A 27,032-nucleotide genomic window follows, 5' to 3' on the forward strand; every position below is an offset into this window, starting at 1 on the left:
GGACTTAATAATTAAGCTCAGCTTTTTTCTTTTTAAAATTTCTTTTCTTCTTTATTTTTTTCTCTTTCATCAAGAACATCTGAGGAGGTGGCTGTGTAGTTCAAATTACATCACATTAGGACACATGTAGGGCCTCATGGTCTGCATAATTCATTTTATATATGATGACTGTTTTATATTTTTTTATTTATGTGTTGGTTTTATAAGATTTATGTGGGGTTTATTTCTTTTGCATCAAACAAGGTTATTGTGTAAATTTGGGGGGGGGGAGTTTTTTTTATATATAAATTTATTTTTTATTCGTGTTCAATTTGCCAACATATAGAATAACACTCAGTGCTCATCCCATCAAGTGCCCCTCTAGGTGCCCGTCACCCAGTCACCCCCACCCCCGCCCACCTCCCCTTCCACCACCCCTAGTTCGTTTCCCAGAGTTAGGAGTCTCTCCTGTTCTGTCTCCCTTTCTGATATTTCCCACTCATTTTTTCTCCTTTCCCCTTTATTCTGGAGGGGAGTTTTAAAAGGGTATTAGTTATATGGAGACAAATATATACTGATATATATAACTAGACATATATAACTTGGCATGTGCTTGTTCGCTGGTACATATGACTAGCTGCAAAAGTGTACACATTTGGAACCAGACATGAGGAGTACACTTTCAAAATAGGATGATTAGGTTGGTTGGAATTTTTGGGTTTTGCCTATGATAAAAACCAAACTGCTTTGGTTTTGGAAGGGAAACTAGAGAAGCACTACCTCCAGATGTTGACAAAGGAAACAAGATTAAAGACATTTTTTTATTTCTAATGTGGCCACTTGAAAATCAACCAATCAATCAATGTGCAAAGAAGTTGGCAAGCCCTTTTTTTCCAGTTTATTTTAAGCTAGTTTTTAATCCCAGCTCTGATTCTCTACAGTAGTAAAATAAAAATAAGAAAGTGAGGCAACAATCTCAAATCCAATCTCTTGAAATTATTTGAAAATTTAAGATGAATTTTTTTAGTTTAAACCAGCTGGGCAATTTTGGGCAATTATTTTAAGGGATTTGCTGATCATCTAGGTGTTGTAGGCATTTGACTTTTATTTATTTTTTTTAAGATTTTATTTATTCATTCATGACAGACACAGAGAGAGAGAGAGAGAGAGACATAGGCAGAGGGAGAAGCAGGCTCCATGCAGGGAGCCCAATGCGGGACTTGATCCCGGGACTCCAGGATCATGCTCTGAGTTGGAGGCAGACGCTTAACCACTGAGCCACTCAGGCATCCCGACTTTTATTATTAATCATACACACACACACACACACTATACACACACATGCAGCAGAAGTTGAAATCTTCTGAATCTCAAATTTTCCCTTAGGATAAAACAGTTTAAAGTCCACTGTTTCATTTGGAACTTTTTAGCAAAAGCAGAGAATTAATATTTTCTTTCCAACGTAAATGTAATCAATAAGATTGTCATTGCACTTCTCTGGACATCCTTCCCTAAATGCCCCCTACTCTGCCATTACAGGGGGCCTACAAGTCATCTACGATATGCTATTGTCCGGAAAAAGGCACCTGGACAGAACTGGAAGGAGATGTAGCAGAACCACTGGCAGGCCCAGCCTGTGCAACAGTTATCCTGCCTGCCTGTGTACCTTATAATAAATAACACCAGGAAACCCTGGAATGAACAGTATCACATTCTAGGAGACAATGACAGGTGACATCACTATTATACTATGAACAGTGCATCCTAATGGTACAACTGCCGAAACCCACCCTTGGTTTCTAATGATTTACAAGTAACTACACAAGAAAAAGACCTGTTCTTGAACAGATAACTGTGTCTGTAATCGGATCACACCAAACTTCCTGTGGTGACAGACTCTTCCATTTCAGACTGGTTTTAACTTGTCCCAGCTTTACAAAAACTCCTCACGTGGATCTTAACTTTCGAAAGGAGAAAGATAAAATACAGAAGAGTGCCCCCAGAGAGACCTAAGATCAGTATTGTGCATTGTAGTCTACCTGCATGTGATCTATGTTGAAGTTTTGGGGATATTGTGTTAATGAATGATTCAGAATTTGACCCCACTAAAATACTTCCTGCATTACCGAAATTGCCACTTGATTCTATATTCCTAACCTGTGGCTACTTCACAGACTCCATAGGCAACACAGTTCTAGAAAATCACAGAAGATTAAAGAGGAACATATTTGTTTCTGGATACCTCCATTTCATTTACCTTCTGCCCCTCACAGCACCTCCTGGGATCAGAGAAGAGAAAGATGTTGGCTCTCGTAGCAATTGCTTTCTGCCCTGTAGGTTGTAGGCTAGCCAGTTGTAATCTGTGTCCTCAATTTTATACGAAAGATTAAAACAAAATGTATTATGTCACTCTTCACTCCACAGAGGCTCATGTTTTCTCATTTTTTACAGTATATAAAAAAGTAGTGAACACACCTGTCATTTCCTTCAAAAGGTAAGACTGACAAAGTCACTCGTACACTATTGAAGAGATGCTGTTGGATCACACATCTGACCCGAACGTAACCCGTACTGAAACTGGGAGATTGCTTTCAGGAATTCAGGGATGAAAAGAAAGAATCGTTTCTTTTAAGTACAATCCCAGTTGTCTCTCTGTCCCTAAAACATACCACTTAAAGGAGCCACAGGAGTGAATTATAGCTCTTAACAAATATTTCGCCCTCTTCCTCACCCTTGGCTCTGGGAATGCTCTAGATTTGGCTCTAGAAAAGCACACGACTTACCCCTGATTGTTCTCCAACTCACCATATTTGTCTGTTATCGCCAAAGATGCCTGAGCTCAGTTAGGTGAGCAATTGCTAGCTGTCTTTAGGAGCATGAGGAATTTAGGAGAAGGTCAGGACAGCATGAGATAGTTTTCAGTGCGGCCAGTCAAAAAAGCAAAACTGGAAGGAACATGAATTTTATTTTCAAGCCCTTCAGAGCTGAAACAGCAGCAGTTAGGAGTAAATACTAGCCTAAAATATTTTTTGATCACCCAGAGGTGTTGTTGAACCCCTCAACAAACGTGTCATTCCAAACAACAACCTGGGGAAGGCACAGATTAAAAATGCCTTGGCGATACGCTTTCACTGCGGAGCATGTCCAGATAGATGGGTGTGTACTGGAATCTAACGCCGTTTCTACAGTAAAGTGCAATCTTTGTTGTTTTTGTATTTATTTGTATGTTCAGATCCAAAGGATCCGTTGTAAAAATATATATATAAATATATATATATATATCTCTATCTATCTCCAGTGCAATCAACTTTCATTTCTTTTTCCTTGAAAACATAACGATATAGAGAAGGAAAGAAAAGTGACAGCACTTTGCGGGGAAAATCCTAGCTGGCATCATGAAGAGAACAAGGTCAGCTTCAGAACCTTTGATCGTCAACTGCTACCATTTCTTCTGAAAATCACAGTTTATATGAGGATATTCGCTTTCCTTAGACTTGTTCTTTGTTTATTTTTTATTTCTAGCCAAAATAAATAAGAGCATTTATGATAACTATAAGTAAAGCTTTCTGTATTTCAGAAAAGCACACACTATTAGAAGTGAAAAGTGAGTACATAAGTCACAGAGATTGTAAATTTTGTACAGTATTAGAATGTGTAAATGAAGCTTGCTTGGAAGGGGAAAACTTTAAATAAAAACTTTATGTACTAATTCAATTGCCTCATATTCCTACTTATAAGGCATATGTATGAATCTCTACGGTGGATTGTTCAAAGGTTTATAATATGTAAGTGCCTAACTATTGTTATTCTGCTGATATGTTTTTCAAGTTCATTTAGCCTCCTGGCAATATGTTAACATATATGGTATGGATAATGCAGAGAAATTATGGAATGCTTCTGAAAAAATAGTGAGTTAAAAATTATCAGTCAGGGGGTGCCTCAGTCAGTGCAGTGTGCGACTATTGATCTTGGGGTAGTGAGTTTAAGCCCCAAGTTGGGTGTAAAGCTGACTTAAAAAAATTATTTTTTTTAAAGTCATGAGGAGAATCTAATTTGTCCACTGCAAGAGTGCTGTAATGAGGTATACATTATCTAAGATCTAGTAACTAAATATTTATGCAGATTATTAGAGGCACCATAGGTGTTAAACAGTACTCACATACTTGCTAAAGAATAAGTCAATCACCCACTTAACTGGATCAATCATCTTAAAACATAGTATTTAACTGTATTTTTTTCTTAAAAATCTGAAAAGGAAGTGCAGGGTGAGGAAAGAGGCTGTGGGAGATAGTAGAAGAAAGTGAAGCATGTAGCTGAAGGTAGAAGTTAGGCAACCTTCTAGGCAAAGAGCTGTGAAGGGCTGGAAGCTATTTCCTAAAGCCTGAAAGCTGGAAATAATTTACTTATTTCTTCCCAGCAAGTGTGCCTTCATTGATGATTAAACTCATGATGAAAGGATCATATGATCCCTCCGAATATTCCATGAAAACAAGAGTAATGGAGTTTCTGTGTTCTTCTACTGGATGTCCTGCTTTCCATGCTTGCTCTCTGTGGTAGCCTGTTACCATCTTCTCCTGAGTCAATCGGCTAGTTGTTGCAGGGCTTCTTCCAAATGCCCTGAGTCCCCAAAATCTCTAGTACTGACCAGATATGGGCAGTCAAGCAAAAACTTGTCTTTTTCCTAATCCCAAGGAACCGCCTACTTTAAGTCCATAACTAGACTGGCAAAAACCAGGAGCGTGAGCATAGGAACCAGATTTTTTAGTCAGTGAAGCTGTGTTTCTAGGCTTAAAATTAGTACCTGTATTTGTGCTCCCCTATTAGGGCCAAATGCATATTTTCCCAGCTGCTTGATATTTACATCACCTAACAAATTGTCATCATTATCGACATTATAAGTAACGAGTATTTATTGAACACATCCCAGAAGGCATCACTATAAATGTCAGAGTTCTTATTAAATTCGGTTCTCTAGGTCAAAGTATTTTTTAAATGAAATAGCAAGTGAGCTAAAATAAGGTTGGCGAAACGTCCCAAAGCCAATTAATACACATTGGTGGGTATCTTGATAGACTGAGGTCACATATATGAAGTACCAGGAAGATCATGACTGATCAAGCCTGACTTCCTAGAGGCATCTGATCTAGAGAATGTTGAAACTGTGATAGAAAATGAAATGGCAGGGCATCTGGGTCGTTCAGTCGGTCAAGTGTCTGACTCTTGGTTTCAGCTTAGGTCATGATCTTAGGGTCATGAGAGCAAGCCTTGTGTAGGGTTCCATGCTCAGTGTGGATTCTGCTTAAGGTTCCCTCCCTCTGCCTCTCCCTCCACTCATACTCACTCTCTCTCTAAAATAAATAAATCTTTTTAAAAAATGAAAAGAAAATGGCAATGAAAAGAAGCAGAAAGGTCAACATAAAAAGAAACTAAGTAGTATGTTTTCTTTGTGTAGATGTATCCATACAGTTCTGCTCTGGTTGGTACAATAAATACAGGCCAAGGATTGGATGGGGCTCTTGATGGAGGCATTCTACATTTGTTGAGTTTACAGGCTTGGTGTAATGACAAAAGGTTCATTTTTACAGATGAATAAGAAAAATATGCTTTAAAAATGCAACACAATGGTATCAGAATAAGAAAGAAGTCTTCTACAAATTGAAGTTTAAGTGGCTCATTTTATTCTAGGTTATTGTCTGGCATATATTCAGGACACAGTAAATGCCAATTCTTAACATTAGTATTACCTTAGTGCTTTTAGTTCACTAATGATCCTAAAAACAAGATGACTGGAGTGAGTTAACATGTAGAACTGTCCACTCCTCAAGCTAAAAAGAATTATATAACTTCAGGTAAAGTGGTCCTTGATTCTGACCTCCCCTTTTGTTTTTCATTTATTAGGCTGACTCTTCCTCTGAGGCCTTTCAAATCCCCTATGTACGACAAAATGACACTGGAGTTAGGTGGTGGGGGTAAGGGGTAGTGAGGTAAACATTCGGCTGTGGAATGAAGTCATCCTACATTTAGAGAGATGGTGGCTTCTTGCTCCCAATCAAGTCACTCAAATCCAGGATATTTGGGGGGAGGTGGATCTGGGTAGCTCAGTTGGTTAAGCAGCTGCCTTTGGTTCAAGTTATGATTTCATGGGTCATGGGATGGAGCCCTGTATAGAGCAGCCTGCTTCTCCCTTTCCCTCTGCCTGTCCCCTCCCCACTTTGTGCTCTCTCACTCTCTCTCTCTCTCTCAAACAAATAAAATCTTTTTAAAAAAATCAGGGACATTTGGAAACTGATTGAACTAAATTAGGAAAAAGGAACAAAAGAAATAATATTTGTTTATTAATCAAAGTTATGTCAACAATATTATAACACCATAACACTCCCACTAATTTAACGCTTGTAATGAATCAGGTATTATGCCGGCATTTTATACATGTTTTCTCATTTACTCTTCTGAACAATTCCATGAGGTAAATATTTGTTCATATATTAAAGGTCAGGACACTTAAGCTCAGAAAGAGTACACTATTTGATAAGGTCAGACAGCTGATAGGTAATGGAGCTAGGAGTCAAACCAAGGCTTTAAGATTAAGTCATCCTCTAACCACCATCTTCTCCTGCCAACAAAGAAACTTCTTAAGTCAACCATTTGAAGTCATGTAGGAACTCTTGGTGAATTGTCTGTCTACATTTGCCATCTATGAAGATGTTGTGCTGGAGGGGACAGTGAACAATGAATGATGATGCATCATGGCAAATGCTGTCTTGTTGGTGTAAATTAACTACAGGGATGTGAAGAGTGGGCAAAAGGAACTTGTTCTGTGATCTTCGGAGGTCATGGAGCTTCTCCAACTTGAGTTTCATCATCTGTATATGGAGTGATAATCTCTTATTCAAAACATCATGAAAATCATATGTAAAGAATGTGAAAACACTTTGCATCTTGTGAACTTCAAAGTGAAATATGCAGATCAGCTACCTGGATGCAACGACAAAGTCCAACTTTTCCCTTGGCAGGAAAGTATACCTTAAAATCTGGCCTCAGCCTCACTTCTAGGTGACATTTTTCTTTCCTTCTGTGTTCATTGAGCAATGTGAATCCTTGCTTTTCCACAAACACAGCTATGCTTTTCCATCTTTGCCCTTTTGCTTGTGCATTTTCTCCACAGAGAATGCCATTTCATGCTCAACACTATCTATTAAAATCATGTCCTTCAAGGTCTTGTTCAAACTCCACTGCTTTCATTAAGCCTTCATGATCACAACAGTCTTGTGTGATATTTTTCATCTGACTTACTATGGCTTTCTTACTTTATCTATCTCATACTATCTGTGAGATTTTTATGTCTTACCCTTTTACTAGATTCAGGGTTCCTTGAAGGTAGAGAGAATATATGATGTGCCTTTGAAAAAAAAAAAACAAAAACAACAACATAATGCCATAAAATATTTATTGAATAAAGGCACTATTTTTTAATTATCAACATGATATAACCAAATTATGGACACTCTGGGAAATACAAGAGGAAAGAGAAAAATACCTTTAGTCCACCATATAGTATAATAACTTTTATCTTTGGGGTCTGAACTCTTATCCATCTTTTTCATTTGACATTTTGCATTTTATGCAACTGAATTTATATCTTGATATCTTAAATTTTTACCATTTCACAAGCATGTTTCCATGTGACTAGGTGGTCTTTATAGTAATTTTTAATAATTTCATAGTGTGCTGAAGGAACATTCAAGCATTGGCAAATTTTGATTTAGGTACTGGTGTCATAGAGTCATCAAACAGCATTCTTATGTGTTCTTTCTGACTCCCTCCCACCAATTGCACTCTACAGTTCATGTTCCACCCACTGCTAATATTGCTTCACTGTAACAAACACTTTGAAATACATAAAAGCTGTCTCCAGAGATATTGCTTATTCGGTTCATCTCCAGTCCCTTTTCCTCACTTAACATTTCTAATGAGAAATGCTGCAGCTCCCCTCACCTCCAGGGTCTTCCAGAATAGTTGTGGTAACTTGTAGTTTCCTTGTGAATGGACTTAGACCACCAACATCCCACTTCAGGCCAGATGGCATTTATACAGTTTGGCAGGAAGTTCTCTACTTGTCCTACAAGTTTTTCTTAAAAGCAATTTAGACTATTAAAACCAGCTGGGATAGGATGCCATATTAAATGTATTTATTTATTTTCCAACACCATTGGCCACATTAAGCCGATTCATAGGAAGAAAAAAAAGAAAAGAAGGAAAAGCAAGGCCCTTGACGTTACATGTCTGATGAGAAAATATAATTCAAATACCTAGTATGGTCATCATCTCCTTTAAATCCTTAAAATATTTACTACCTGTAAGGTTTATATAGCATCAATCATATATTTTATTATATTGATGGCATTATATGACATACTTATGCCTTATTTTAACTAATCCCCTTGGTGTAGAATGGATAATGCCTAAAATGTTTTTTTCCCCACAGTGCTTTGCCTATAGTTGTGCTCAATAAATGGGAAGAGTTTGATCTTTGAGTTATTAGAATCTGTGAAGTAGCAAAGTTATTTCTGACTCAGAAATTTTATGCTCATAATCTTGAAAATGTAAGTTGTACATGGATTTCCTCAAAGACAATTCTGACTGCTATCAATATGACAAACTCTACAATAGCCTCTGCCTGTGAGTATGGGCAAGATAATTGTCTTTGTCACATTAACCATGTTTCCTCTATTTAATGACTGTGAAAGCCAAACTTTAATGCAAAAACCCTTGTTCAGTTGTAATAAAACCTTACCATTTTGAAAATCTGCCCCAGTACACAAATGAAATAGTACTGGTATAATTCTGGCCTCTAGCCCAAAAAAACATTCACAGACATTGAATCCATTGAATCTTAGGGGATCTCTTCACAAATGATGAGGATGAATAGTTAATAACTCTTTTGGTATCCCAGAAAGTATCTCCAGTATAATGCTGTCAGTTTTTGCTCATTTATTCCTTTCACTATGGACAAAGCACTATGATGTGCCCTATAAAGAATATAAATATAAGTAACTATAATGCAGGGTATATGTGCAATAGAGATATATAAATAAGGTGATGTGGAGTTTCTGAAAGGAAGAGTTTATGTCCAACCAGGGGCATCAGTGAAGGCTACAGCAGAGGGAGTATATAAAATCAGTCCTAGAGATAAGTAGAAAATAAATAGAATTTTTGTTCTTCAATTAATGTTTATCAGGTAATTCTTAAAAATACAGTAAATAACAACTAACTTAGTTTCATATGGATAACTTCTAGATAAAAATATTATAATCATCTTCAGAGCAAAGTACTGAACAATGGTATACAAATGATAAAGAAAATGAGAAGTGTGAGGACAAGAACTTTTCATATTTAGATAGGATGAAGTAAAACACAGCAGGCCAAGATGTTCTCTGTGGCAACTGACAAAAAGTGAATAAGTTAATATTTTAAAATATTTTGCAAGGCATCAGAGAGCACTAAAAGCAATTAAGAGTAAGTAAACTAAACTTCCAAAGAAGGGAACAGTGTTCTGAAGTAAGCCGGCAATGGCCAGTAATTTTTTTCTCTGGGGACATCTTTAAGTCCTGGCCACAAGTTGATCAAACTTGGCTCAATCAGAGAATCTGTGATGTGGGAAAGAGAAACCAGCAAACTTAGCTGTAATATAGAACCGGAGTGACAAAATAAAAACTTGAGGAAACCTAAACACAACCAGTTTTTCCTGAAGGGAAATGTTTGGAATTCTGGTGTTGTTTAGGAGAAATGTTATTCAGGCCAAAAACTTCTAGAAGGCAGGAGAAAGTTCCCAAAATCTCACAGTGCTTAGGAATTAAAAAATTTGCCAGGTAAAGAAAACTGCTTCAAATATATGACTCCATTTCCTTAAGACATTTGTGAATTTTAAAGTTATACACATTAGGAAGATAAAAAATTAAGCTGAAAGCCACTGGAGGGAAGAGCTGAATCTTCTTCAGACTTCAGGCTGAGGATACAAAGACCAGACTCTCAGCCAAGAGTCTGGGAGAGACTGCCGTGGAATAGGAACAAACTAAGGGTAGAAGAAGAAATCCTGAAATGAGATCCAGCTAAACTCAGTCCCTGAATGAATTGAGATAATCACCTCCTCATTCTATCTGCATAACAGAGTTAAGAGGAAACTTTCCCTAATGGAAGATAAAATTATGTTGAGCCACTACAGTTCTTTTATACATAAAACCATTAATTCAGTCAAAAATTATTAGACAGGAGAAAAAAACACAAGACCATATGATCTAAATCAACAGAACAAAAAGAGATAATAAATAAACCCACTACTGATCTAGATTTTTGAGTCAGCAAATAAATAACTATGATCAATATATTAAATAAAATGTAGGAAAAGTAGAGAAAATGAATGAAAGGATGGAAAATTCACCAAAGAATTAGAATCTGGATTTTAAAATAACCAACTAGATATTCTAAAACTAAAAAGAAAAAAATAAAGTATCTTAAATTAACTCAGTGAATGGAGTGAACAGCAAATTAGATACAACAGAACAAAGATTGGTAAACTGAAAGAAAGATTAACAGAAAATATCCAAATGAAGCACAGAGAGAAAAAAGAATGCAAAAGGTATATATATATGAAAGGACAAATATGTAGGTAACTATAAATGAATATTGACCATACAAAACAATTGCAAATTCTTGTGAAATTTAAAATAAATAGATAACTAAATTCTATAACAAGAATAATTCAAAGGACAGGGAATGGTAAATAGAATTCAAATATTCTAAGTTTCTAGCAGTATTAGGGAAGAGGTAAAATAATAATTTGTATTAAGTCAAGAAGACATGTTGTGGTCTCTAGGTTAACTATCAAAAGAATAATAAAAATTGTAAAACTAACAAATAAGAGAAAATGGTATGACAAAAGTATTCAATTAATTTAAGAAAATGCAAGAAAAGAGAGAGAAGAAGATACAAAGCAGACTAAAGAAAAAGCAAATAATAAGATGGGAGATATAAAACCAAATATATCAGTAATTTCATTAAAGATGAATGGATTAAATACTCAAAGTGAAAGAATAAGATTGTTAGGCTGGTTTTTAAAAACTCATTAGATGATGTTTACAGGAAACAAAATTTAAATGTAAGAAAAAACCAAAAGAAAGCTGCTATAGCTGTAATATCACCAGGTATAATATAAACATAAGCAGAATTTTAAAAGTTCATCAAAATGGGCAAACCTAGCACCTTTGGGTTGGTGGTATTTAGCATATTAGACGCTGTTTTACATACTATAAATCAGTTGTAACTACTCTGTTTTAAGAAACGATTTTGTACAAAACATCATCTAATATGAAAGAAAAAAGGAAAGAAAGAAAAAAGATAAAGGATAAATAAACAGGGAAAGAGAGAGTAAGATGATCTTGGATATTTATTTATTTATTCATTTATTTATTTGATCTTGGATATTTAATATAAGCTCTCCCAGAATTTATACCTGTGGCTTAAATTTCTCACATGATTCTTAGATCTTTGGACCATCCCCACAGCATTTTCTTTAGACATGGTTCCTAGTCTCCAGGAAGTCTGCACTGCATGTCCCCTAATATCTACCCACACACAAACACAGCCCTCTCAGTAACGTTTAGGAGAAAAAAGGTATTATGTCCTCCCCCAAATCCTAAGACTAGGGATGAAGATGAAGGGCATAAAGTAATGATGGAGGCAGGATGACCTGAGAATTTTTTTATTCCGAGAATAAAAAGAATCTTGTTCTGTAGAAAAGAAATATATAAGGAAGTATTATTCATCCCAAAATTAAAAGAAAACCCAAAAATCTCTGTCTGGGGGTAAAAAGTCATGGAATATGTTCAGTATATATTTCTTCAGCTACCAGTTAGACTCTCAGATTCAGGTTTGATTCCAAAACGCCAGGAGAGACAGAGCAAATGAATTGTGTGAGAAGTGAGTAGCTAATGGGAGAGGCAGATAGTGTTAATGAATTCCAAAGGGCTTGTTCCATCAAGAAAGATTCCATTAATCTGCAGAAGCCTAACTCCTAGGACCTCATAAGACACATTCTGTTAGTGTCAGTGTTCCACACCAATTACAGATTTCTGAAGGGCCATCAGAGCAAAACTATGCCCTTAATATGTAAGCCGGCACTGCTGTAACTAAGATTGCAATTGGACTGGGACAAATCTCTATGATCTTGATATATGAAAATCCAAATAGATGGTTTCCACAGAAATGAATAAAAACATTTCCAAATTACTTATTCAGAATTAATCCACTGCAGCTCTGCAAAGCAAATACATTTGATGAGGCTCAGTAAAGCAGCCAATGAAAAATAAACTAAAATCGCCCAATAAGGTAGTGCTGTTCACTAACACAAAATCCATGCACAGTTAAAATATGAATTTAGACAAGGTGTTATCTTTTAATTTCAAGTATATAAATCCGTAAAGTTAATAATTGGAAACACCTTAAAGATCATTGGATGCAGTTTTAAATAGATAAAAAGAGCAAAAGCTATAACCACTGACCCTCCTATCCAAATCTTGATTCTGTTGTTTCCTAGCTAGGTTAACTTGGGCAAGCTAAATTCTTCTCTCTCAGCCTTAGATTTATCATCTGCAAAATGGGAGTAATAATACTTTTTTCTTGGGTGTGATGAACTAATTTTACCTTTTCAGATGAAGGAAGCATAATACAGAGAGACAAAGAGTTGTATTCAAGACCATCATTGGTAAGAGAAAGAGATAAATTTAGGAGCCACATAACTGGCCTCAGAGTCCCAAAGCAATCCTCTTCTACTTCTGTTCTGTTTCCATTTCGACAAGTAAACTGATCTAGAAACATGGGAAAATATCTCAGAAATCTATACTAAAATGATTTTTCTTCAAATATTCTGTGGATCCAAATCTACCTCTCCTTTCCCCAAAAAAGTTTGAGTTTCAGATATCTGGCATTAAATCAAATATTCTAAAATTTGAACCCATGGCAAATATAGGTGGATATTAAATGGATTTTTTTCTGTTGTTTCAAATGAAAATTTTGGCTAAGTCCTCAAAACTGAAGACAGTAGGTATTAAGTAGGTGGTAGTTAAGGTTCTCTAAGAAGCAAACACCAAAACAAGTGTAGATGTGAAAGAGATGTATTGAAGAAATTGCCCAACAGGGAAAAGGGGAGGGCACCAATGGAGACAGGAACCCTGACTATGCAATTCAGGTCCGACCCCAATGGAAGGAGAGAGGAAAGAAAAAAAGGTTGGGCACAAAGATTCTCAGCCTGCAGCAAAAGCCTAAGGTTTGAAGAAGGCCAAGGGGAAGTCCTGGAGGCAAAAATCACTCTTAAGAGAAGTTCTCCACTTGGTAGGAACAAGCCTGTCTTTAGCATCCCTGACACGCTCCATCATTTGCTGGAAGCAATCTGTGGGAAGTGTGGCTCTGGCATAAAGACAGCAATAGGTTCAGAACACAGCAGCTGGGACTGTGAGTCCAATATGCTCCCTACAGTAGAGGATCTGAGTGGCTCATTGTTACGGCTGCCTCACCACATTTTCTATATGTGAGCGTCATATCCCCAGAGGACTTGCTCAGAAGGAGGCTTACTGATCCAGTGACTATAACCTTCCAAAAGCAAAGACTGTAAATTAAAATATTTAAAAAATTGTTGTTGCTTCTGTAAATTAATTAGGGGGATATCTTCAAAGAGAATTTATAGGCAAAAGAGTGCTGAGACATTTCATCTCCCCTCAGACATTCACGGAAATTGAAGTCATCTGATTGAGTAGAAGCTGAGATCCCTCACTGCCTACCCCAAGCTACCATGCTTGCTATAAAACATGACTTCCACACCAGAACAGAAAGCCAGACCATCCCTGGGATAACCTGATACATGCCACCATTGAGTTAGGGGCCACAGAGAGCAATGTTTACCTTCCCTTAACCTGGGGAAGACTGAAGGTGAGATTCTGGTTGGAGAGCCACTAGCATATGTGAATTAGGCACACGCTCTTCACATCAGAGCTCTCTATTATTTGAGAGACAGATTTATACAGCCTCAGAAAGGGCAAAGGCAATGCAATGCCACTGTTCATTGCCTTGTCACTTATTTGTGATTTGAAATACATTATTTTAACTCCTGATCTTCAATTTTTTCATCTATGAATAAGAATAGTAATTCCTAAAAAAAAATAAAATAAATTTTAAAAAAGAATAGTAATTCCTACTCCAAAAGTTTGTCATCAGAATTAAATGAAATGTACCTAACAGCTTGAGAAATCTCAACAAATAGTAACTTTGTTCCCAAGTAGTTAGTGCTCTATAATCCTTGCCTATCATACAGATGGAGAAAACACAGATTTTGTCATTTAAATAGCACCTTTCAAAATAAATAAATAAATAAATAAATAAATAAATAAATAAATAGCACCTTTCAAGAACTTGCTGCCCAAAAAGGAATTTATTGAAGACCTTTGGACTCAGTGGTACTTAGGACAGCTAATGAACTTTTTCACTACTCTTACCATTTAAGGACAATACTTTAATAAGTCCCAATGTTTCATTATTTAATAGCTATAAATCACTTTACAGATTTCTTGGAGTTAATGACGTGACAGGGTGACTGACCATCCCAATTGCCCTGGTATCTTCACAGTTTTACCACTGTCAAGTGTCAAAAAACCAAGACATTGCGTCAGCTACATGTTAAGCTCTCAGAACATTGCCTAGAATATTTTAGGCATTCGATGAGCGTTAAGTTTTGTTGTTATTTTTGTTTATAGAAATTTTATCTTTACAGGTCAAATTATGCATAATAACCTAGTACTAGAAATAGCCAAAAAGTCTCACAGGAGGTAACATTAAATAAACTGTAGTACATCCCTGACATGGAATCAATAAAAAGAAATGAAGTACTCATACATGTGACAATCTGGATAAATCACTGGTTTAGGCTGAGGTAATAAAGTCATCCCAAATGATCACCTACTATGTGAATTTGTATAGTATTCTTAAAATGACAAAATTAAATAATAGAGAATAGATGAGCAGTTGTCAAGGGTTAAGGAAGAGGTGGGGGCAGGAGGGAAGAGGACAACATGAGAGGTCCTTGTGGTGATGAAATGTTCTGTACCCTGACTAGATCATTGTCAGTATTCTGGTTGTGACATTCTATCATACTTTTTGCTAGATGTTACCATTGGCAGAAAACTAGGTAAAGGGCACACAGGATCTCTCTGCATCATTTCCTACAACTCCATGTAAGCCTACAATTATCTCACCATAAGACACTTAATTGACAAAAATCTGAAAGTATAAGAAAACCAGAGGGCAAAGTCTACCTGGAGTCGATTAGATTGCTTTTTTTATCATCTGATACAATAAAAAGTGGAAAGTTTCAGATGAGTTGTTGCAAAAGTCAATTAAAGTTTTAAAAAAAGAACGAAAAATACAAAAATACCTTAAAGATTTTATTGTAACTCAAGCCCTGGTAGAGCTCTGTGTGTGGCTGTGAGCACCCAGACACCACTATCCACCATCTACAGGTCGCTTCTTTAAAGCAAAGAAAGCTTAAGGAATTTGGGACACGACCCAAGTACTCCACTTCTAGGTTTTTCATAGTTTTTTTGTTTTGTTTTGTTTCTCCTTTTTAAGGTATTTTCTAGTTCTCTCCCACACACATCTAATTCAACACATTTTCAAAGCAACTCTCTGGTTCTCTCCAAAGGAACCATAAAAATGAAATTACCATACTAGCAATCCCTACACTGGGATAACTACTCTTAATATGTGGTACAAATCCTTCACTGCAGATCTAATTCCAATGTATTTTTAACTGAGGTGAATTTTTAGGTGCGCTTATTTGTACTTCTTTTCTATAGGGTATGTGCTACTTTTGTAATAACAAATTAAGTGTTGAAAAATAAATGTTCCTATAATTTAAAAAATTAGATAAATAAGTTTTGTAATAAAAAAAATAAGTTATCAATGTTTCCATAGTCCTCCTTAGTACCCTTCCCACCACCACAAAAAGAGAAATGTCTGTCTGAGGCAAATTGTTTATCCATTTCATTTTTCCATTGCACTCACTAGAATCCTAGACCACTTTCTTCCCATTTCAGGCAGCATTTGTGTTCAGGAAAATATAAACTAATTTGTACACCAACAAAAATAAAGTATAACTAAAATGGGAAATATGCATTATAGGTTTTACAAAATAAGTACCCTTTTATAGTCCATTCTAAACCCAAATGTAAGTTGTCTGAGAGAATTGTTGGCTCTGTTATCTTGATGCATATTAAGCTAATAGAATTCATTAATGAAACAACTAATCTGCAACGATGAAGACATATAAGGTATTCTCATTTGAGGAGTTAACCCAATAGTTGAATAATTGCTGTCAATCCTGTTTAATATAGTAAGTGGGTTGCCCATGTTTTGAAAATAGTGTTTATGATCACCTGGGAACTTCTGTCCTTTCCTGCCTCATTCAATCAAGCCCCTGTACAGAGAGGCCTGGTAACAGAATTGTGTGTGTGTGTGTGTATGTGTTTGTGTTTGTATAAAAAACTCAGGAAGGTAAACATGTGTATACCCCGAAGTAATGGAATATGTGCATTTGTATATAAAAGATTGTTGTCTGTGTGTGGGTGCATACTTGCACCTGTGGAGAAGCCTAAAGCTTTTGACTAAATTCCAAACCAAGTATACATTATAAACCACATGATGTACTGGGAAGAGCAATAGGAGGAGAATTTGGGAGACCACTCACAAGCCCCATTGTTGACAGTCCAATTTCTACAATCGACTTTGACTTCCTGCTTAGAGAGCCAATGGCCTTGCTTACAAACTACCTGAAGACAGTGATTTCTCAGAGGACACTGAACAGGAAAGAGGAGAAATCTAGTGAAAGAGAAACAAGTGCACTCAGGATGAACCTCACAAGGGAAAACTGAATCTCAATGTTTAGAATTTAATTTTTCTGGTAATGGTGTAATTCTTCTCTCGAGTGAATCACTCTTTACTCCACTTATTTTGCACATATTATCTTGAAGTCACAATTTTTAATCTCTAATTATCTTACCACATAATATAGACCTCGGTATATAGCAGTAAGATATGTGTTATGTAAACTAGCCTGGTGCTAAACTGTTCAGCTAGCGTAGGTCTTGGCATATCCATTTTTAAAATATATCTCTGTTCACAGCCCAACTTGGTGAAGCAATGCAATGGTATAACCTGTATGACAATCGTCATGAAAAATACTAAAACAAGATCCTAAAAAGCTGCTAAGTCAAAGGGTGGGAAAGGGCTCTCAGAAAGCATGCTTCTTTCTGCCAAGAGAAATTTAAAACTTCTCATCCCATTTTCCCCAAGAAGTTAACAGGTAGAGAGAGCATGAAAGTGGATGTCAGGCAGAGCTGCATCAGGAGGAAGAAGGAAGGGGGAAAGGGCAGGAGAGAAACAAGAAGGAGTACTAACTGCAGAAAAGAGACAGAACCTGGAAGAAGAAAGAGAAAGCAGATTCAGGACAAAGACCATTCTTTTAGCCATCGTACTATGAGGTAAAATCAATTTCTTCACCATTTTGGTAATCTTAACATTGACTTCCACTGTTACCAGCAGAACATAGCATTCTGCTTACTCACATGACGTGAAAGAAAGAAAGAAAGAAAGAAAGAAAGAAAGAAAGAAAGAAAGAAAGAAAAAGAAGAAAGCTTTATTTAATGGTCAATCTTATCTGTGTTTGATGGGACAGGAGCTCTTCTACAGGAAAGAACATTAACAATCTCCTATCCTTTTCTGGGCCTCCAAACAAAAATACCCCAGAAAGACTCACTCCTCTTACTCTTTGTAAATTACATAATAAACAGAATCTCATTGGAAACTTTTGTCCTTGTTCAGGGTCAGCCTCTCATCTTAGTCATCCAGTCTACTGATAATATAGTTGAACTTGAAATTTTATTAATCTGCTCTACTTAGTATGTGAATTACTTTGGGAAAGAAAATTGACAGTAGATTCTAAGCAATAAACAGATCCAAATCTGTAAGTTTTGATCCAACCTTCTTCTACCATCCAAAAGGGCCTAACATTGAAATTCCAGCTGAATTATATCTTTTTAAGATTTTATTTACTTATTTGAGAGAGAGAGAGACAGCATGAGAAGCGGGAGGAACAGACTACCCACTGAACAGAGAGCACAATGTGGGGCTCAATTCCAGGACCCTGAGATCATGACCTGAGCCAAAGGCAGCTGCTTAACCAACTAAGCCATCAAGGTGCCCCTGCAGTGAATTGTATTAACACATATTTTACTTAATGCAAACTGTAAGGTCTAGCAATGTAATGGAAACATTCCCTTTCAAAAGAAAAATAAGGAGGTTGCTGGGTGGCTCAGTCAATTAAGCATCTGACTTGATTTTGGCTGGGGTCATGATCTCAGGTGGTGAGATCAAGCCCCAAGATGGCCTCCCCACTCAACAGAGAGTCTGCTGGAGATTCTCTTTCCCTCTCCCTCTCCCTCTCACCCTCACCATCTCACTGTCCCTCTGTCTCTCAAATAAATAAATAAATAAATCTTTTTAAAAAATAAAACATCTGGTACATGTATTCGCATGTAAAATATATACTTGACACCTGGTAGATACTCAAAACACATCATCATCATCATAGCACCTAGTGTTTCACATTTATTTATATATTTATTTATTCATGCGAGACACAGAGAGAGAGAGGCAGAGACACAGGCAGAGAGAGAGGCAGACTCCCTGTATGGAGCCCATGTGGGACTCGATCCCAGGAACCCCAGGATGACGCCCTGAGCTGAAAGGCAGCCGCTCAACTGCTGAGCCACCCAGGTGCCCCCCACATTTATTTATTTAGCGATCTCTTTCACAAGACTTTGAGATGCCATCCTCCTGCCCCATTCTTATTTGAGGACACATCCTACTCCAGGTCACTGTGCTGCCACCCAGCTTTGACGAGCCTTGACCACTGATCTAGACTTGAGTGTCTCATAGCCTCTGCCTTCCAGTGGTTCCAGTAGCCCACTCCTTCACTGCCTCAAAATTTCTGTATATTGACTTTCTACCATAGTTGTGCTTAAACTGTTTCAGTATACATAAGTACTAAGCCTTCTAGAAACGCGCACACACATACACACACACATTAGTAAAAAGGTTTCATTTGCAATGAATATCGATACCAGGACATTACAACAGATAAATTAAGAAAGCAAATGTTCAAGAATGATAGCCCTCAACATCCATGTACGTTTCTCATGTACTTTCTCCTCCTTCTTATTCCAGATAATCTTTTCTCCTACCTCTCATTCTAGGTTATCTTACCTCCAACATCCCACGTAACTGTCACCACAGTGTGGATGGTTCCATGTCAAATTGTATTTTTCCAACAGCTTCACATGTTTATTTCCCACTAATTACAGAAAGCCCATTCACTTATTCAGACAACTGAAATGATTCCATCATCAGGAATGATAATTTAGATTTATATCATCGTTAATATATATATGCTGTCCTCTACCTATATCATCTCATTTAATCAGCAATATTGCATTTTAAAGTTCCTCTCAAAATCTATATTAAAATCAGTGTATCACATGGAAAATAACCAGCACCAACTCTAGTTTAATAATAGAATAACATAAATTAGTACATTGTTATTATGTACATTTGTGCGTGCTTATTAACATTCCTTCTGAAAACAAGTTGCATTGAAATACTCTGTACATCTGGTTTTCCCAAAAATAACTCCTGGCTTCTCTGGGTGTCACAGTGTCTTCTCCCTGTAGGGTAAAATCTCTGATCTTCTCATCAGTGTCAGCCATGAATAATTTTACAACCTCCCAGCAGGTTATGTGCTTTGGAATTTTTCATTGGCCTGTGAAACATTTATTATATTCTGAGAACTTATTAAGCATGGTATAAAACATGGAAAAGATATAGTCCCTATCCAGTACCCTCTTCATCTAAATAGCACAAGCAACCAAATAAAAATAGTGTGTCGCGAAGATTGGTTTCAATTTCCTTCATTTCTTTTTAGGATTATGATGTCATTTTTCAAAGACCATGTCCGGGAGCTTCGGTCTAAGGAGAGCCTGTGGTCATATGAGATTAGAGGCTGGTTCACCAAAGAAATGAGTTTTGAACAAGACCCACTGAAGCAGAATTTGGGCCATACATCAGAAGAAACGCTGAAATGGAGCTTAGCATAAAAGAACTGAAACACCAGCTTTTTTTTTTCTTTTGCAGAAGCATCTACTAGATAAAATTCTGAATTTGGAGTTAAAGAAATGTTTGAATGCCAGTCCTTGCTCTTAGCAATGATGAAGCCCATGACCTTAGGCAAACGATTTTACCTCTTTCTACTTCTCTTTTCCCAGATGTGAAAAGGGGATAGTGTTTGGTCCTGTGCTGCTTGCAGAGATGAAGAATAGATACGCAGTGCTTGTAGAATAGATACACAGTGAGCATTTGCAATCTTGGTTGTAGGGGCCTGAGCACTTTGGTTGCTAACACTGGTTTCTCTCCTCCCATTAAGATTAACAGAACAGCTAGAGTCTTGCACAGGCCCAATCTCAAGCTTGTGTGCAAGACCTGGAGGAGAACAATACTCCCTTTGCTTCTCACCTAGATCTTCTCCCTAGCACAGGGAGAGGGCTAACATCCCTGCAATCATTGCACTGCCCCTCCCCAAGACAGGCTGAGGTCCAGGATGCCAGCAGGTAGGGGAGCCACTCCCTATCTGGAACCATCTGTACGAGATGGTCATGTGCTGAGGGACTTGCCATTTGTCCCACTCCAAAGCATGTCAATTAGCATTTACACAGAGCTTAATCACTAATCAACACTGTTGTATTTCACTGGGCTATCACAAGAACCCCAAGAGCTATCATCCAAGAGCTGCATAGCACCAGGGGACCAGACAAGTAGTCCTAGGTTAGAATTCCAGCTTAACCCGTCACCCAGTGTGTGCAAAGTATACAGCATCTCTAAGCCCCAAACCTCTGTCTACAACATAAGGATCACAAAAAGGATCTAATAGGGCTCTGTGAGTAGAAGGTATGGATTCAAGTAAAGCATTTAGTGTAATGCCTGGTTCATTGCGAGCATTTCATAAATGCTGGCTATGTTTGTTTTTTTTTATTAGAATTTTATTTTTTAGAGAATTTTTAGATTCACAGGAAAATTCAGGGGAAGACACATAAATTTCCCATATATCCCCAGCCCTCACCAGCCCCCAGCAAATACACAGAGCCTCCTCCAATATCAACACCCCTCACCAGAGTGGTACATTCGTTACAACTGATGAACTCACACTGACATATCACAGTCACTCAAAAGTCCATGGTTTATATTATGGTCCCCTCTTAGTGTTGTGTAGTCTGTGAGTTTGGGCAAATGACAGGTACCCATCATGGCATCATACACAGTATTTTAATTGCCCTAAAAATCCTTTCTGTTCATCCCTTGCCCCCACCTCAACCTTAACAACCATGGATCTTTTTACTGTCTCCATAGTTTTGCCTTCTCCACGATGTCATATAGTTGGAATCATACGTAGCCTTCCCAGATTGACTTCTTTCACTTAGTAATATGCATTCAAGTTTCCTCCATGTTTTTTTTTTCATGGATTGGTAGCTCACTTCTTTTTAGTGTTGAAGAATATTCCATAGCCTGGTGTGCCGCCTGGTTATATTTTTAATGCACCTGTTGTAATGTGCGCATTCTTATACAGCCAGTAAGCAATAAATCAGGACTTTAACCCATGATTCCATCATCAGTACTCCTGCAGTCCAGGCTCAGATGAGCCCATGCAGCTGGCAAACACACTTAGACATGAAAACTGTAGCCCCACTCAGGGAATGGTCAGTAGACTGTACACTTCTGCTGTTAGAGAGAAATTCTTATTCCTCTTGCATAGATAGACAACCATTACTGGGTAGAACACAGAGAGTGCTCACAGAGGTGTCCACTCTTTCTCTCAGCCAGTCTACTAAAGCAGGGCTGCCCAGACTCATACTCAAATACAGTAGCTCTGTATCTCCAACAAAATTTGTCCTTCTCAACAAAATTCCCAGTGGTGCTATTCTGCTGATCCACTGAGCAGACTTTGAGAAGGAAGAGAACAGCCTAGCATGCTCTCTAAAAGAGAAAATGTCAATGATTCAATAATTCATACCTGACAATTCTTTATGAGTGTCTGTTCAATGCTAAATACTAGGAATACAATGAAGAAGAAGCAGAAACCTGATACCTTGGACATTCTATAGGAGAGGACAATTAAACAAACACGTTCAATAGTAACAAATGCTACAAAGGAAAAAAAATTAAAAACAGGGCAGACAAAAAAAAAAAATAAAAAGACAGACAGTGAAATGAAGATGTTCTTTAGCCTGGTCGGAGAAGACCTCCCTAAGAGAGTGTCGTTTAAGCTGAGATTTGAAGGATGAGAAGCTAGCTCTGCAAAAAAGCAGAAGAGGAACATCCTGGGCTAAAGAAGCACTGGTAATGTCCCTGAAATGGCAAGAGAGGAGAAGAGAAATTCTGAATTTCATCTTAATGCATTCATGCTATCTGCTGGGTGAAGAATGGGCTGTAGGGAAGCAAAAATGGCAGCAAGAAAACTGGCGAGAGGCCACTGCAGGGGTTCGGGAAAGAAATGATGGAATTCCAGGCATGTGGTGCTGAAATAAATCATCAAAGATGGCCTGGCAGAAGGAGAGGGTTAAACGAGGGCAAACAACCCAGACTCTTCCATCTTTGTGCCCAGCGTCAAGTCAGTCTATCACAAAGACAACAACAAAGGGACTACAAAGAGAGAAAATATACACTATACAGAAGAGCTGGCCTCCTGGAGAGAAGGAAACACACCCCTCTGGCAGGAAGACTTTCCAGGTAGCAGCAACAATGCTGAAATTAGGGCAATGCCCCAAAGCTCTAAGGCTGCACTGTCCCCAGTGGTAGCCACTAGTCACATGTGGCTATTTAAATTTAAATCAGTGAGGGCAGCCCCGGTGGCCCAGCGGTTTAGCGCCGCCTTCAGCCAGGGGTGTGATCCTGGAGACCCCAATGAAGTCCCATGTGGGGCTCCCCGCATGGAGCCTACCTCTCCCTCTGCCTGCCTGTCTCTCTCATTATCTCTCTCTCTCTCTCTGTCATGAATAAATAAATAAAATCTTAAAAAAAACTATAAATTTAAATCAATGAAAATGTAATAAGGTTAAAGTTCAGTTTCTCAGGCTCACTAGTAACCTTTTAAAGGCTCCACAGCACATGTGGCTTGTAACTACCATTTTGAACGGTAGAGATTCACAGAACATTTCAATCACCGTAGAAAGTTCTAGAAGACAGGGCTGCTCTGGATGGCAAGGATGTGAGTTAAAATAAAGGAATGATGACAGCTCATAAGATATTCCCTGAAGGAATATTTGTTATTTTCTGCCACAAAGACTGTACTTAGGTAATGTGGCCTAGGGTATATTTGCTATGCAAGTAAACAGGAGAAAAATGTGTAGTGGGGCTTCCACAGGACGAAGATTGGAAAAGCAGTTACCACATAAAGACAGGTGGATAGGGAATTAAGTAGGCTGATACAAGAATCACTTCATTGCCCAATCCAAGCGCCCTAAGCCAGGCAGGAACTTAACTAAAGCCAAAATGAAAACAGATTATGAGAACTGAGTATGTTAAAGGGATATGAGCTCTGGATGTTGGTCAGTAATGAATTCAGTCAGTGAATGGAGCGGGAGAAGGGAAGGTGGAAAGTGAGACCAGATAAGGAAAGGTCATGGTCTGAGATCTCGAGGGAGAAATAGTCCGAATCCAACACGTGGCTTTGCCCAGGGTAGCTGAAGTAGAGAAAGAGATCATATTCAGGAACCGTAAAACCACAAGTTGGGAAGGGTCATGAACATGGATTATTTTAACTCTTTCTTATGCAAAATCTCAAGCTGACATAAAAGTAGAAAAATGGTATAAAAAGCTCCAATATACCCTTAACCTAGCGTCAACAATTAGTAACCCATGACCAGTCTGGTGGACATGGATTTTAGCGTCACCAAGACATTGGGAGGTCTTGGTGTAGAGAAAGGAAAGCGGGAGCAGGTGGCAAAAACAGAAATAGGATGGGAAGTCCTCCTCCCCATGGGCAACTGCGGCAACTAAACAGAAAAGATGAAATTCAAAACAAGAATGGTGCTAATGCAGGAACAACGGGAAGCAGGCAACATAACATCTGGCACATAGTAGAGACTCGATAAATACGAAGGCAGAAAGGAAAAGACAAGTGGTGTGCAAGGAGTATCCTATTCCCAACTCCCCGTATCTGGGGGGGGGGGGGGGGGATTTACTCAGCAGGAGACTGACACGGTGAAAGCACAAACCCTACGGAAAAGACTTCAAACTTGAGAAAATCTAGGTTGCAGTAATAGATACAGCCCCCATAGGTTATAATAATCTGGCCAAGCCACATCAGATCCATAAAATGTTGAGCCAAAACAACACGGCAGAGAAGTTGGCTCCCTGTTGATATTCGAAAATCAAATATCAAGCATCAAAGATGGGTCTCCATTAATGGGACCCCAGTCAGCTCTCCATCACCCTCTGCTCCACCCGGATGACGATCAGTGTCACCTCCACAATTCATCTGCAGTTAAGCACACAAAGTCTTCTTGAGCCAGGGAGTTACTGCTTCAGGGTAAGTGCGATGGACATGGCTGCTGGCACACGGGCCTACAGCACTTCAAAAACCTCCAACCATTTTCTGTATTACTCTCAATTTTAACAGAATTTGGGAGCGACAGAAGTCCATAATCACACCCAAAGCTTCCTCCAGAGTTTGCCTCTTAGAACATTCACAGTCCTAAAAATCTAAATGCAACAAGCAAAAGCATGGATGATAGTGTTCCTATGTGCTTAAAGCAAGACTCCAAATTTGTCTTCCTCGTCCTAGAGGAAAACCTGCCACGGTCTCCTGACCCCACAGGAGTTCACCACTTGGTTTTCTAAGACACTGTCCCGGTTCAGTTTCGGTCTGGAAGTGTACCGAGCTGGTAGGGAGGGTACCCCCAAGACATGTGGTTTACATTAATGCTATTCATGATGTTCATCCGGACTCCACAGGAAGCAGCTCACCATATGGTAGACATGTTTGTGTGTTGCTAAAATACATGCAGAATTCCCATTTTAAAAGAAGAATTCATCAGTGGCAACGTAAATAAAACACATGCCTCTGCATTTGTTATTGCAAAGGCCCTTTCTCCATCAGAGCAGAAATCCTGCAACAATACACTGAGAATCACACGTCAAGATCATGCGTTGACCCAAGCCTGCATCCTGACTTGGGGCTCAGCTGATACCTACAAAACAAAGGAGATGCTTAGAAAGGGGAATTTCAAGTGAGTAAGAGTTCGGTGGCTTCCAGGAGGAGAGCAAGCAATTCAGTGCAAAAAGGGTAAATTTCCTCAGCACCTTCCTAACTGAGGACATTGTGCTCATCTCAGGCGGGTACTAACTGGTGCAGTAAAGCAGCAAATTAGAAGAATGTAAATTCTTTAGTAGGAATTGCACGCAGGGGAAAAATGCCTCCTAATGCTCATATTTGTTTTCATGTAAATAATGTACACTCTTCCTAAAATCAGACTGGCACTGGCCAAAGTAAGATGTCAAAATCGCCAAAAGATAATGTGCTGGGCTTCAAAATGGCAGAGAAGCCATTATCTACCTTCTCGGGTGCAATTCTTGCTGGCAAATGAGAGAGACCCCCCAACATTGCAATCCAGCAGTTTCGGTCTTTTGCTTCCTCTCTCATTCTTGGTAGGCACATGTGTTCTTGCTCTCATTCTCTCTCTTGCTCCCTCTCTCCAATTTCTTATTACACTAAATTGTATGCTAATTGGTTGAGTGATCCCAGCTGATATCATTTCTATTTTAATTGGTGTAACTGCTATTGTCATTCCTCCCTCATCCCTCTGTCGCCCTTGCACAGATCTGCCCAGGCCCAGGACCCTCTCTGAGGTCAGTCGGAGACCCACAGTCTTACAGAGGCTGGTCCCCAGGAGCCCAGTGGATGAATCACTTAGACTTAGGACAGGGGCTCAGATCCCATCTCTAAAATGTCTTTCATTGGCTTTCTATCAGCCTCACCTTCATTTTTCCATCCTGAACTGCTCATGGCACTCACAGACTATCTCAACATGTAGCAATGAATGTAATGTGCCTTGTGTGGTCCACTGGGGACACTATTCTCTCGTAGGTTAACCTTATCACCCTCCCAAGGAAACTTCTCAAGGACAGGTGTTGCCAACCACATAGCGCTGTCTTTTGCCTTCTGCTCCGTCCTATCAGTTAAGAAGGTCCAACTCCGGGGGCACCTGGGTGACTCAGTGGTTGAGCATCTGCCTTCAGCTCAGGTCATGATCCTGGGGTCCTGGGTTTGAGTCCCACATCCGGCTCCCTGGAGGGAGCCTGCTTCTCCCTCTGCCTATGTCTCTGCCTTTCTCTGTGTGTCTCTCATGATTAAATAAATAAAATCTTAATAAAAAAAAGAAGGTCCAGCCCCAGATTTTGGGGCGCTCATGAGGTAGGGGCCCAGACAAAGTTAACAGAGGATTTACAAAGCCAGTTAACAGAGCATGTTAGGAAGCCCTAGGAGGAGACCTGGTATATCTGCGGAGTCCAGATCTCCCTGTATAGGATGATATCTCCGATAGGATTACCAGGATGACTAGCAATTAACCAGGAAAGGATTGAGACAGAACCGTCTCAGGGGGAGAGCAAAGGTCAGTGTCTACAGCAAGATGCAGATGGAGCATTCAAGGATCACAGCAAAAATGGAGCAAAAAAACAAGGACATAGCAGAGTGTACCTAGAGACACTCAAGGACGAATCACATGAGATTACCAACCTTCAACCAGAAATCTCTGACCTAACAATACATCATTCTCATACATAATGAAATTTGCACTATTATCTTTCTTTGTATTTCCCAGGCTTGCTACCTGTGATTTACTTTT

At 38.5% G+C, this 27,032-nt stretch overlaps 1 protein-coding gene across 3 annotated transcripts in view; it reads left to right on the forward strand.

Annotated features, from left to right (window-relative positions):
- Positions 1-21,776, forward strand: part of KLHL14 (kelch like family member 14) — a 116,256-nt gene extending 94,480 nt beyond the window's left edge. For 2 of the 3 annotated variants that reach the window (XM_038543578.1, XM_038543579.1), the window contains exon 9: positions 1,519-3,693. In XM_038543578.1, the coding sequence (XP_038399506.1) occupies positions 1,519-1,659 (141 nt within the window). In that variant the 3' untranslated portion in view covers positions 1,660-3,693. Of the gene's footprint in view, positions 1-1,518; positions 3,694-20,059 lie in introns of those variants that run through there. The other variant, XM_038543580.1, reaches the window with a different exon arrangement.
- Positions 21,777-27,032: the final 5,256 nt, after the last annotated feature.

Source organism: Canis lupus, chromosome 7, assembly GCF_011100685.1.
Source record: "Canis lupus familiaris isolate Mischka breed German Shepherd chromosome 7, alternate assembly UU_Cfam_GSD_1.0, whole genome shotgun sequence".
NCBI classification, from domain to species: domain Eukaryota; kingdom Metazoa; phylum Chordata; class Mammalia; order Carnivora; family Canidae; genus Canis; species Canis lupus.